At 33.8% G+C, this 15,000-nt stretch overlaps 1 protein-coding gene across 1 annotated transcript in view; it reads right to left on the reverse strand.

Moving 5' to 3' along the window:
• LOC144963980 (uncharacterized) overlaps positions 1–15,000 on the reverse strand; it is a 20,682-nt gene that overhangs the window by 1,999 nt on the left and 3,683 nt on the right. Inside the window, exon 2 of the mRNA XM_078897925.1 lies at positions 13,737–14,027. Coding sequence (XP_078754051.1) covers positions 13,737–13,856 — 120 coding nt within the window. The 5' untranslated portion in view covers positions 13,857–14,027. The remainder of the gene's footprint in view (positions 1–13,736; positions 14,028–15,000) is intronic.

Raw genomic sequence — 15,000 nt, forward strand, 5'->3', positions numbered from 1 at the left:
AAGTTAAAAATAAAAGATGGTTTGTTTACAAATAACTTCTCCAGTGACGTCCAATCAAAGGGACGCTACTCTTCCGCTAATCTCATTCCCTATAGGTTTTTCTACTCTATGTGAAACGTGGAGTGTGGAGAGAATATTATATATAATAGCTTAACGTCAGATGAAAGTATATTTAACGTTTGATAACCACTCCAATACCAAGTAGGCATCTTTCATTTGAGATCTACGTCCCGATATCACCTTCTCCTTGGCCTCCATCACTTTGCTCCGCTTGCCCTTGCAGGCACCCTCTTTGCTTCTTAAATTAGGAGTGTAATTTTTAAGAAAGAAAATATCATTAAAAGGATCACTATGAAAATGATTTGAGAAGTTGGATGAACAAAATTCTCTCTGCATTTTTCTTAAAGTTCACAAGTTCAGAGACCGCTTCTATACTGAGTGTGAATATAAATTGCCGACAATAATATGAAAGCCAGTATAATTCTGCACTGTATATGTTGGGTCTAAAAATCAACAAGCTTTTTTGTAATTTTATCAAAGTTACACAAAATAAAAATTAAAAAATCAACAGCTCAACATGAATAAAAAATCGACATTGCTTGGATCATAAATGCTACACTGTGAAGAAAAAGTGACGTAATGCGGCAAAACATAACACAGAAAACATTTTAATCTGTAAAGAAAAATCCAGTTTACTCGGCTAGTGTCTAACGAACTATATTTTAGTCATGCCTAGAATTTCCAAAATTGTCAGAAGTCAACTGATGGGCATGAGTGCTGCTGGTATTTCCATCAAGAGATATTGTAATGCTGTACCATTGTTCCAAATCCAGTCTCAATAATGATAATATAATCAGCAAACATTAAGATCACGGCACTGGCTCCAACCTCCCAAATCTTGGGAAGAAAAGGACTTCTGTTAACGATGATAGACAGTTAGACCAAGATCATGATGACAACCCTTTGCAGCAGTCAGTGATACAGCGAATGAATTCCAGATATAATTATCAAATGTGAGAAGACAGAGAGGCACGATTGAAATGCTGACGACCATGCGTCAGAATTTTGCTCAAGAAACACTAGACGCCCGAAACCTATTGCTCACAAACGTTGCTTCCAGCCCAAATGGGACAGTGTAATTATTTTTTTCTGCCAAAAGCAGCTTAAAGTTTTCGTTTGCTGACGGACGGCAAAGAATATGATGTCGTGGCGGTGATAGTGAGTGCAAAATGAGTGAACGGGACATTGAGCTTGTTGTCTTTAAGAGCTTCACAACAGCAAGCGTAGACCATGAATCAATCCTGTTATCTTTTATGTTATCGTTAGTGTCTTAGTGTTTTACCCATTTAGCAATAAAATTACTAGTTCTTATTGACTTAAAATAACGAGAATTTTTAAAGTATATTCTTGCCTATTGACATTTTCATATGTGATAAATTTGAACCAGGAAACAAAAAGCAAAGAGGGGGAAAACACCATAAAGACATTAAGAACATTTACGCATTCTTCAACGCTTATTTTTGCTACACACCTCCTTTAGGTAAACATAATGTAGACATGTTTCTTGCTCACATTCGTGTATCATACTTGGAACTCCCTTAACTTTCTAATGATTTATGAATTATGCCAATTAGACGGACAGTTATTAAGTTAGGGCCAGTTCGTCACTAGCCATTTTAAATTGACATCAGTATACAACAAACATCTATGGGATGGATGGATGGACCGAAGACTCTCGATTCTTTGTTGAGATGTGCAGAAAGGTCAGTTGTTTCTATTCTTTCTGACAGAAACATTACACACACGTTTGAGTGTACGTTATTATTGTTTTGCAGGCAAAAACTTAACATATCACATACCATCAATAAAACAAGTTGATGTCATGATACAAGTCGCTTATATCAACCTGATGCCAGCTAATCAATATGATCAACTTGCTTTTAATTGGGTGCTGATAAACCGTTTAACTTCAATCTTTTTATTTAAGCAAAAGGCAACAATGAATTATTTATCTCAATTCGTATGTCACAATGACATCTTAGTGCTATCATCGTTTTCACGAATCCTTGTACTACTGCTGTATTCCGGAAAAGAAACACTTATTTTTAAAAAATTGGCCCTAAACTTCGTTTTTTAATTATTGATCGATTAGAATAATCGCCATCCTGACAACATTCTCGAACTCTGGGATTTCCGCTACTTTTAATGTGGTATTTATTATATTTTATTATAATTACTCTGTGTTTTTTGTTTGTTTATTTGTTTCTGTTTTTTTTCTGGGGTTTTTTGTATTTTGTTTATTTTCTCGTTTTTTATTTTATTTTATTTTGTTTGGTTCTCTCACAAGATGACACGAAACACACCAGTCCAATGCACTTTGCGAGATTTAGAAGAGAGAGAGAGAGAGAGAGAGAGAGAGAGAGAGAGAGAGAGAGAGAGAGAGAGAGAGAGAGAGAGAGAGAGAGAGAGAGACGAAGTAATGAGATGAAATGGAAACCAAGATCAAACTGTATAAATCAAGTGTAAGGTAGGGGGACTGGAAATGGTGGGAGGGGGGGGGGGTGAGGCGTTATAAGGAATTCTAGACGGCGATAATGTTATTATTAATCCCCTCCCTCCCCTGTTAAAATATATAAATTTAAAAAAGTGGGAGGGGGCACAGATAAAAAAAGAGAGATAGAGATAGAGAGAGAGAAAAAAAAAAAAAGAGAGAGAGAGAGAGAGAGAGAGAGAGAGAGAGATAGGGGGAGGGGTGAAAGAAAGAGTGAGAGGGACACAGAGAAAATGAGAGAGAACAAGAGAAGAAGAGTGCGTTTCAGTTATATTTAAAATTAAGGAAAGATATAAACTAAAAAAAACAAAACTAGGTTGACCTTTTCAACCCCGTAGTCCCAGGTTTGAGGATTTTTTGTCAAGATTAAGGTCATTTAAATTGATCGATATAGTTTGAAGGACGAGTTTCTGGCCCAATTTTTAAATTCTAGTTTTTCCAGAGTGCGGCAATTAACTGGTTAAATTGTGCTTAAGTGAAATTGGCATGATATATCAGTGGGTGGTTTCTGTCAATGTTTAAATCGATCAATCTTTTCAATAGCTATCATACCTCCCTATCAACATTGCTGTCCAGAACAGTACATTTATCTGAAAAATAAATCATGATTTTTAAAGGTTTATGATATGCTATACTGTTCCTATGTGATTGAAAGTGATATCACTTTACACATGAATATTTGCCCCTTGTTAGACCCACATAAATTAATACTCATACATTACAAAATTGGTATATTTCATATCGCAAGGTCAACTTTTGATGAAATTGAATTTACGTATTTTCGTGTGTTCATTAGTAAATAATAACGATTGCTTTTTAAAACATTAGCAACCTGTGTTTCCCGTATGTAATCAATAATAGAATAACATTTGTATCCGAATTGTACACAATCCTACTTATTTGATCACATTCTTTGTAATTGTAGTCAATAATTTAGAGATTTTGTTTAAAACTTGGTCTTTAGATATTTGAGGTTGCCGCTTTGTTTCTAGTTCTATCTATAGACATTTTCATGTCATGTTGTCATTTTACATACGGGAGGAATAGCATGAGCTTCTTTTAATACTGTTTTTATTTCATTCTTTATATTAAAAAGCTGTATTGACGCGGGTTGTAACGAGCATAACAATTGAAATAAAAGGTATTGTTTTCTCAATGAAAATTGGTGGCCCGTGCATAAACCTAATAACAACAAGTTATAATACAACTGAGACGATGAAACAAAAATTTATATGAAATCAAGGATGAATAGCAGTTGAGTTTTGCCTGTAATATATGAAACAATTTGTTTTCTACTACATATTCAAACCTTAAGATATTTGTAGAGAGGATATAATTTATAAGTATTATAATTTTCATATTTTACGCAAAGAATATGTTGCTTCATTATAAGGTCACAGTAATGTGGTCAACCTTAACCAGAGCCTATCGTGTTTTAATAAAGAACAATTTGTCTAATTACATCCTTTAACTTTATCTATTTATCACGTATTTTAATCCTCTTAGCGATTAACGGAATTTCTTTCAAATTATAATTTCTCTCACTATTTTTCTAGCTATATCTGCGCTGCTGCCCACCCGACATTTTACACTATAGATAGAACGAAGATGACGTCACTCAAGCCTTTGTTGTGATATTTTGACATCCGCGTTTGTTAGTTATTCTCACTGAACTGTATTAACCAGACTATAAAAGTTCATGGTTACACACAGTTTTGTGTGTTGGTCCGTTATACTTCCGGATGGCAATGTTATGAACTTCTTAGCCAAGCGCATACTATCTATAGAGAAGTGACAGTAATAAACTCAGTCTTTGTATGAAAAAATGAGTCATTCCATGAAAACAATTTACAGCTCACTATTCTGCATGCAGAACTCTAAAAAAAAAAAGAAAGAAAGAAAAAAAAGAACTTTAAGAAATCTGGCCTAAAACTCGTTCTTCAAATGTCGATCGATTATATAACCTTCATCTTGTCAAAAAATCTCAAACTTAGACTTCCGGAATCCCAAGTTTGAGCGTTTTTTACAAGTTAAAGGTCAGTTTAATCGATAGATATTTAAAGAGTTTTCTGGCCAAAATTTTATAAATATGTTGTTTTTTTTCAGAGTACGTCAGTTGTGTAATTCCATATCTATCTGTCATTTTTTATCTAGGGAGATGGCTTACGCAAAGAGAAATAAACTGCGTTTGATTCAATTTTACACCCTTATTCTCTTAATATCAATTTCAACCTTAATTGGATCTCCTCAAGGAGACATTTTGAGTCCAATTCTTTTCACGATATACCTCGAATCGGCCATGAAATATCTAAGGCTAAAACTATCACAAATAAAGAAGATCACTCGTGGATTGATATGCGCAGATGATAGAGACCTACTCTTTGAATCACAACAGCAAGCAAAAATATACACGTCAATAATATCAACTACACTAGAAGCATGGAATCTAAAAGTGAATCAATCCAAAACAGAAAATACAAAAATCAACAGAAATTTTAATGAATGGAAAAGTGTACGTAAACTAGGCAATTTGATCAACGAAAATTAAGACATCAGAAAACGAAAGCAACTCCAAAATTTATCGAATAGAAATAACATAATCAGTGAGAATAAACTAATACAGATTTACGAGGCATTGATTATTCCGATATTGACAAATAATTGTGGAACCTGGGCCTCACAAAAAAGAAATGAGAAAGTCTCGATTCATACCCCCGCAAACAATTATCTGGCGTAATCGGAATCCAAAGACAATTACAAATACTGATCTCTATGAAAAAAACAGGGTCCAACGCCTGAGTACAATAATAAAAGAACAGTGATGGAGGCTATTTGGTCACATATTACGTCGAGATGATAACATCCCAGCCCAAACCACACTGACAGAATATTTCCTTCATGGCAACATCAATAGTAACTACCCTGAAACAGGATCTCTCTACATATCAAAAATTCTGGATTCAGATGAGACCGAAATAATCTCTGAAGAACTAAGAAATACCGTAGTGCCCTCCGTACTAATGTTACAAGATCTTGACAGCCTCAAAACAACAACATGGATGGAGAGAGCATCTATACTCATCGACAATGACAGAATCACACAATGCTAAGCAAGCGTCATTCGGAATGCGAGGCTTACTACTACTACTACTACTACTACTACTACTACTACTACTACTACTACTACTACTACTACTACTACTACTACTACTACTTCTACTATTATTATTATCATTATTACTATTATTATTATTATTATTATTATTATTATTATTATTATTATTATTATTACTATTACTACTGCTAATCCTACTACTACTACTACTACTAATACTACTACTACTACTACTACTACTACTACTACTACTACTATTACTACTACTACTACTACTACTACTACTACTACTACTACTACTACTACTACTATTATTATTATTATTATTATTATTATTATATTATTATTTTTAAATCATGATTATTATTATTATTATTATTATTATTATTATTATTATTATTATTATTATTATTATTATTATTATTATTATTATTATTATTATTATTATTCTCTTAATGCTTTTGTTCATTTTGGCTTTGGTCAGTGAACCAAAATCTAAGCCATTTTGCTGTAACGCTTTAATAATAATAATAATAATAATAATAATAATAATAATAATAATAATAATAATAATAATAATAATAATAATAATAATAATAATAATAATAATGATAAATAATAATAATAATAATAATAATAATAATAATACAGTGCTCATTCTCGTGTAAAACACAAGCTCTGGGCACTTTACAATATAAATTATCAATTATGAGTGAAAAAAATGCAATGAATTCATAGCGAAATGAAGCATTCATAGTGTCAATAAAAGCAAATACAGTAAAGATGTGTCTTGAGATTCTTTTTAAAGGTAAAGACTTACACTCCCTCAGACCACGTGGTAGTTCATTCCAAATCTTGGGGCCGAAACAAGCAAACGATCTATCACCAAATTTTGTTCTTGATCTTTTTTCCGAAATTTTCGTTTGGTCATTACATGATCTTAAAGTGTAATGTTCAAATTTACACATGACCACCTGATCTGTGAGATATGCCGGTGCTATACCAGTCAAACACTTATAAACAAGACACGCTGCTTTGTAATATGTGCGCTTTTCAATGGGGAACCAGTGGAGAGAGGTCAACAAAGGGGTTGCATGATCAAATTTTCGTTTGCCAAAACCTAATCTTGTTGCACTGTTTTGCAGTAGTTGTAATTGTTTTATAGAAGCCTGAGGCAAGTTGACAAGCAGGGAGTTACAATAATCTAGTTTCGAAATATTTGAGGGAGACAACCAATGTTTTACATGTTCCAATTGTAATATACTGACGGGTAACTGATTTTCTTCAATTGAAAGTATAAAGATTTACAGAGAGCAGAAATGTGAGCTGACATTCTCATTTCTGAATCAAAATAGACACCCACATTTTTCACCCCCAATCAACACCTCAAGACAGTCATTATTCACCTTCAACTGCCCTCTATTTCCCACAATCATCACTTCTGTTTTTGACTCATTCATTTTCAACTTGTTTGCATCCATCCACTCTTTTACACCCGTCACATATTCTTCCACACGTTTCACAATATTTTCGAGATTTTTAGTTTTATCAGTAGCATAAAGTTGCGTATCATCTGCATAGAGATGATAGCGCAGTCCATGACCAGTGATGACATTAGATAATGGAGAAGTACACAAAACAAAAAGAATTGGACCCAAAACAGAGCCTTGGGGAACACCAAAATACAATGTATGTTGACGTGAAAGTTTATCTAAAATCATAACATGTTGCTTTCTGCCATCTAGATAAGATTCAAACCACTGCAAGACAGTCCCAGACAAGCCAAAAGTTATATTAGTTCGTTTATGAGAATGCCGTGATCAATAGTATCAAAAGCCGCCGAAAGGTCTAACAATGTCAGAAGAGAAACAGAACCTTTATCTAAAACATCAAGCAAATCAATCGCAACACAGCACAGAGCAAACAAGAATTCCATTTTCCTGAAACGCATACTTTGAGGATTGCGTTTTGTTGCGCACTTTCCACCGAAAAGAATAGATAACGCTTCGATATGATTGTTTGTGAACAAGGATTTCCTAAAAACATACTAATATCGTATCCTATCGTATCGTTTAAGAGCTATTAGGTTCTAAAAACCTTTAAATGCTTTGTGTAACTTTTATGCATAGACGCAATTTATCAATTATATAAATAGTATTCAATGTCATTTAATTGATAATAAATAAGTGTCATATTAAAAAATTGTAGTATAATTTATAATATTTACATTCATTTGGCATGTCCAACTTGTACATTCGAGAGTTTCAAATAATTGAGATACAAAATAGAATAATATCCAATGTCGTGTTACATTATTCAACAAAATCAAATATTATGTTGGAACGTTCTTTATCAATGGCATTCTTAAAATTATTAATTGAATTAGAATTTTTTGTCTCAAACTTTAGATTATTCCAAATTGGAACAATCCTTTGAATTAGAGTATATTTCCTTATAGACGAATTACATCTTTCAACAAATATCTTAAACATATCTCTCCTAGTGTTTGTAACATGCGAATAATTTAAAAATCATTATAATCTATATTGTAAGAACATTACATGAGTCTATTTATTCGAATAACATCACCTCTTATTCTACAATATCTTGGTGAAGAAAAATTTAGATACTTTAATCTTTCTAAATGGGATAGATGTCGACGATCAGGAAACGATAGAGTGAAAAATGAAAATAAAGATAAGAATAAACATCCCATAACAGACGTCATCAAAATTTGACAGGAATAAACTATTTTACTGTCGTACTCTAGAAATACGCTTATTTAAACATGTGGCCAGATTATTCGTCCTTCATATATCAATCTTTTTAAATGACCTTCAATATGGCAAAAACTCTCAAACCTGGGACCTCGTGACGGTCATTTAAATCGATTGATATTTGTTTCCTGGCCAATGTTTAAAATACGTGTCTTTCCAGACTACAGCAGTTAAGTCGTTGAGTACCATTAGAAGCCTAGTCTTAGTAATAGTGCAGTGTAATTACAACCAATTACATTTTGCAGTTACGAAAATGTCGTCATCGGCTTCAATAATGTCTTACTCTGAAAGTAAAACTCACATATTTTAAAAGTATTGGCCCGAAAACTCGTCTTTCAAACATTGACCTATCAAACCTGCGAATGAATGGAAAATTTAAATTAAAAAAAAAAAACGCGAATTGCTTAATCAATAGACTTGGTTTATTCTTGCCGGACCGAGATTATATTCGCAGTTTCCATTAATCGGTCGAAATCGGATCATTGTTGGTTTAACATTGACGCAACTGTCTGATGTCACGTTTTCTCTAGTGTCAGAGGTGAGAACAAGAAAAAGGAACGCGACTCTAAATATTTATAATGTCAGTTTTTTATGATTTGTGCCAAAAATATTACAAAATGATGTCTGTGAAAACAAATAAACAATAATGCACATTATAAAGCCGTGATGACGATAGATCACCATGATTATATCACAGTCGCCTACATATAGATAGTTGGAAGATGACGTCACTCAGGTCTTTGTTATTGTTTTTTTGCCATCTGCGTTTATGAGTAATGCTCACTGAACCGTATTAACCCGACTATAAACGTTCATGAATACAAACATTTTTGTGTGTTGGTCCGTTTTACTTCCGGATGGCAATGTTATGAGCTTCTCAGCCAAGCGCATTCTATCTATATATTCACACATTAACCTTGTCACCGACTATCCTATGGTTCCTGTCATATTAGGTGAATGCGGTTATCATAGATTCTGCCACTTGGTTGTGTCCAACACAGTGTACACTATTAAAAAGACAACATGCGTATGGAAAACGATTTCTTTGGGCTCAAACAATGCAGATGACGTCACTCAGGCCTTTGTTGTTGTTTTTGCCATCCGCGTTTGTGAGTTGTTCTCACTAAACTGTATTAACCAGACTATAAAGTTTCACGGTTACACAGAGTTTGTGTGTTGGTCCGTTATACTTCCGGATGGCAATGTTGTGAACTCCTTGGCCAAGCGCATTCTATCTATTGATCAAGCGATAGAACAGTGGGTATTTTACTTAGACACATACCATCGATTGCAGTTTGCTATGCCAACCAATCACTGGCATTGTTTACAGTATGACGACTGTCCCAGAGGCGAGGCTATTTATGTATCTATTTTGGTAGATAATGCATTCACGCAATACTTACTGTCAAAGTCGATTGAACAACTTGACAATTTCTTACATGGCATGTAAACAATTTTTGTAATGGTGTAACTCATACTCATAAGTTAGTGGACTGAGAGGAAGCTCCAGGATATTTATTTAAACTTAGATTGTAAAATAGTTTTAGAGGTTACTCAAAGAAAATGCCTTTTGTAAGTTATGCATCTTTGGCATCTCATTTGGTGGGGAAGTAAACCTGGCTAAAATCCATGCACTCTGTGATTTTTTAGCCTCGCTGGTGTTGGTTGGGAAATAGATCTAAATTAAATCGGATAAAAGGTTTAATATGTTCAGACCGGATTACCTTTTTTAATCCACCCGTTTAACGTTGAAGCAACGGGGGTTACATTGTCTACAAATATCCGAGTTAAAGGATTGATTAATATTATTACTGATTTGATTCCTCAATGTAAAGTTATTTGTCCACTGTAAAAAAAAAATCACATCAGCTTCACGTGAATATAATCATAAGTTGCAAGATGGATAATGAAATAGATTTCTTATAATTAAACTATTATCTATATCCTTGAAGTATATTCCAAATGCACTTTACAATAGCGTTCATCTACTAAATTGAAATAAAATGAGCAATCTGTTAGAACAAAAATTGAGTACCGATTTTCTTAGCCCAGGGCAGAGTACCTTCATTGTAATAGCATTTTTTCATAACCAGATTCATTCAGAATTGAAGAATATTTGTGATTACTTTTAAATTATAATTACAATGTTCATTCGGATTTGACCCATATGTTAAGCTGTAAAATATATCTTTATATCAAAAATTAGATTTTTAAAATATTTGTTTTAACTCTCATCTTTGCACCCTCGAATATGACCTGGTTTCAGACACGGCGGTGTTCAAAGATTATCCCTAATTTAGAATATATCACATAACCTGAAACTTTATTTTAACCAAGTAAAAATATAAATTCGCCATAATTTCAGCCAAAAAAAGGTGTTGGGAAGATTTTACTTATGGTCGCCGGAAGAATACAAACTTTGCCATGTCTGATAACAGAACGAAATTATGGACTTGGTTTAACATTGTTGTCATGAAGAATATTTTGTGTCGGTTTGAGAGTGCTTTCAACAATTAATCCATAACAAGTTGTGTTGTCATTCCTTTAGATGAGAAGGATCGACGAATTATGACGGAATTAGAGTGCATATAAAATTGTATTTCGATTAATAATGGGTATATTGATTCTGTTTGGTTTCAATTCAATTCCGACAAATGCAAAATTACAGAAACCATTTTGTATAATGGGTGTTAACCTCACGTATGATGAATTCAGATTTAAACTTTGTATCCGTATTTAGAATTTGAAACGGACTGTTCACGGTAACCAACCAGTGACACAATGTGTAAATCGCTGGACCGTAGCCATTTCGTGAATGCGATTGCCACTATCTGTTCTTTCGCTGTGTCCTTACAGTAAACCCTATAATTAAGACAACTCGAAACCACCCACATGTTAACAAGATTTCAAAGAGCTCGATGAATTTTTGGAATTTCTAGGAATGAACAATATTATAAAAAGAAGAAGCCACAACGCTAAAAAAAAAATACCGTCTAGTACCCTTCTATTCATTTTTTAGCAACTGATCAAGCAACATAATTCGTTAGCAAATACATTCGTTCCATACCCGCCTGCAGTTTCCCATGAAATTACGTCAGGGAATGTTGCTACGATCACCAAAAAGGGTAATAAATATTGAGGTGGGTATTTATGTGCTCCAACGATGGTAGCAAATAAGTGTTTCGGGTTTTGATATTACCCTAGGCACCACTCAATACAACTTACGCTCATTTATTAGGAAAGGTCACAAATAGATGGAACGAAATTGACGTCACTAATATCTTTGTTATTGTCTTTAAACAGCCATTATAATGATAAGTGGTCACTAAATTCTATAAATCAGACTATAAACGATTAAGGTTACACATAGTTTTGTGTGTTGGTACGTTATACCGGCTGGTCGACGGTGTGAGTATTTTACCTAAACGCATAGCATCAATTCCGTTGATTCGTTACTATTTGTTTTATTCACACGACTTATACGTAACCTTAGTGACCCCTCGTAAGAATCATAGTACCTAAAGTACGTCACGTTAGATCTCTAATTATCAAGATACATGTAAGCACCACTGGGGTCTTCTCCCTTTACCAGTTTCTATCTAATAGACCCCATTTGGCTCATGCTATCTGTAGGTACATACATGCCACAGTGTTATCCCATATTTTGTAAAAGAAAAAGAAAGAACGATGAGTACTCTCCCTATCAGATATACTTAGGGACAGTTAACAAACATATAACCAAAGACTCCAATGGTATAAATCACGTCAAAAATGCCATTGACAGGGAGCTCCATAACTTAGAATATGAATTTCGTTAATAAGTCTTTAGTTGTTATATTTTTTATTGTTCGTGATATAAATAATAACCAGTTATGATCGAATCGCGGAATTTTGACTTGTGTTTTTCACAAGGTATTTAAAGTTCTTTGACCAACAAAACCCTACTATGATAATGATGCGGTTTGTCCTGAATGAGCGAAACAGATCTTTCTTTGTAGAGTATATGATATAAATTTAAACTTTCATCTGTTCAACAGAGACAATAAAACATGTCTGTAAACAAACGGATTTTGTTGAAATACTTGTTATCTGCTCAAAAGTGTTGCGAGATATAATTGAGACTAAAGAGGTGTAAATAGTGACGAAAGGTGACCGTTTCACTTTGGACCTAATACATATTGTAAATGTGACAAAGAATATTTTAAATGATCATACTTCGCCGGACGCTATGTCAAATAGAGTCCAGCTTTTCCGAATGAAAATGAAAACAATCCACCGTATTTTTGTATCTTGATTGCAACGAGCCTACATAACGCAGACAGACCTGATTCTCGAATTTCCTTTGATGCCGAACCACCCAGTTGTATTGAGGTACGGCTAGTCGGATCTCAGTTAGATCAGACAAAACATATCCCAATTATAGCTATCAATTGTATATACGCCCAAAAACTAGATGGTTGGATAGGTTTAAGGACGATATGAAAGAACTGGGCCTGGAGGAGGAGGATGCTACGAACCGAGATACATGGAGATGTGGCATTCATTATGGCAACCCTGCATACAAAATGCGGGATAAGCTGAAAGAAGAATAATAATTGTATATATCTCCTTTGCACCAGACAGAAAGTTTAATAATGTCTAGCTCCTAATGGTCCCTGACACTGATACTATATTAATATGTAGGCCAAATCATGAGATAGATCAAAAGACTATACCTAAGCAGTCGACCAAGGGCAATTCGTCCTACTTTCACCTTTACTCAAAACTGTCTGAAGATTTAACCAAAATAAATTTTAAAATTTCACATTTGCTTTTTTTTGGATTAAGTTCCCAAAATGAGTTCGTGATCGTTAACAACGTCGTCTCGGTCGATCATATTTGTAATATCATGTCTAGTATTTTATGTAAGTGTTGCTGTTGGCCAAGGTACCCCTTGTAAAGCGCTTTGAGCACTTTAGTGGATATTGCGCAACATAAATTATAAAAACGGTAGGGCTGCCTGAAGCCCGTGATCATGAAAATACTAACGAAAGAGTGAAAATGGAGAGGCAGAGTATGAATCATACTGCAACCACCATTGAATACAGACGATGCAAGTTATTTTGCATTTTATTTTATTTGTTTTCCACGTTTATTTGTGAATTGTTCTGCTGACGAAGTGTTTGTACCCGAAACGTCCATTGTCTGTTTTGTTCCCATACGAAGTCTCTCCATTTTCACTCTTTCGTTAACATAAATCATGCTAATGTTCATGTAGAACAGATTATAATGAAGGGCTCGCAATATTCCTTACCTTAGATTCGGGTGATGTGACTTTTCGGGCTATGTCCTTCCAGTGGTAGGAACTAGATTTGAAGGCCACTCCTCTTCTCAACATGATTCCGTCATTTTCCATTGCTTTGACTTTATCCATTACGTGAATAGCAACTGAATTGACACAATTTACACTTCTTATACTACTGTCTCCTGATCATAAATTAGAAAAGCACAATGTTTCGGTTCTCATAATCGCTACAATTCGAATATCTTTAGAACATTTAAAGTATATTTCTTACTTTTTCTTTAGTTGCAAGTACTTCTTTCACTTTAGATAAGTTTGAATGTATGCGAATTGAATTATTTTTTCACATCGATGAAGAATTAGGAAAACTGATACATTTTCAAATAATAATTACAATTTCACAGAAGCTACAATAAAACCAAGAATGGTAAACACATGGAAAAGATCAAGAACAATAATTGACATGTCCGTACTATATTTTCTTTTTCAAAAACACACAGATAAAGCATCGGAAAACGAATTTTAAAATTTTAATGTGTTTAGTTCCATTCTTATCAAATCCCAAAGGTCAAAACGTTATTTAGTTCTAAATTATCTCCACATAAGTTTATATATATATATATATATATATATATATATATATATATATATATATATATATATATATATGCTCTACCTGTTTACAATCTTACCACACTCTACAAGATAAGGTTTAGATCTATTTACAACAAACAAATTCGATTTTAAAAAGAAACAAACACCTCTGTCACGCCTAATAAATGTCACGCTCACAGCCTGAATGACATGTCGTCCGCATTGGTCTTTGACACAACCGTCTGTGTGTTATCCGTCTCTAAATGAGTTTAATCTCTCTTTTACCGACTGAATGGAGTAGTGACCATACCACGGTGACAATCCCACTGACAAGGAAGCGATGACCACATACCGTGGATGCCACCTTTCATTCTACGGCCAGAGATTAGTTTAATAATCAATGGTTTTTCTAAACGTCTCCATCAGGTCTTATTTCAATAGATATGATTAATTATTATGAACAGTGTAAAGCATAACACTAATAAAGTTATTTATTATATATAAATGATGGGATTCCAGAGCGAACGGTCATCACTCTTTTCATGTATTGATAGAATTTTGTATAAAATTAATAAATAAATAAATAAATAAAATTCCCGTTATTCATTCCCTTTCGGGTATATTCCAAGGGAAGACTGGAATAACACAAGCGTGAGCCGCAGTACAGCGCCGTAAAGTGAGC

The sequence above is a fragment of the Berghia stephanieae genome, chromosome 1 (genome assembly GCF_034508935.2).
Source record: "Berghia stephanieae isolate SIO BIC M18660-M18661 chromosome 1, UCSD_Bste_1.3, whole genome shotgun sequence".
NCBI classification, from domain to species: Eukaryota; Metazoa; Mollusca; class Gastropoda; order Nudibranchia; family Aeolidiidae; genus Berghia; species Berghia stephanieae.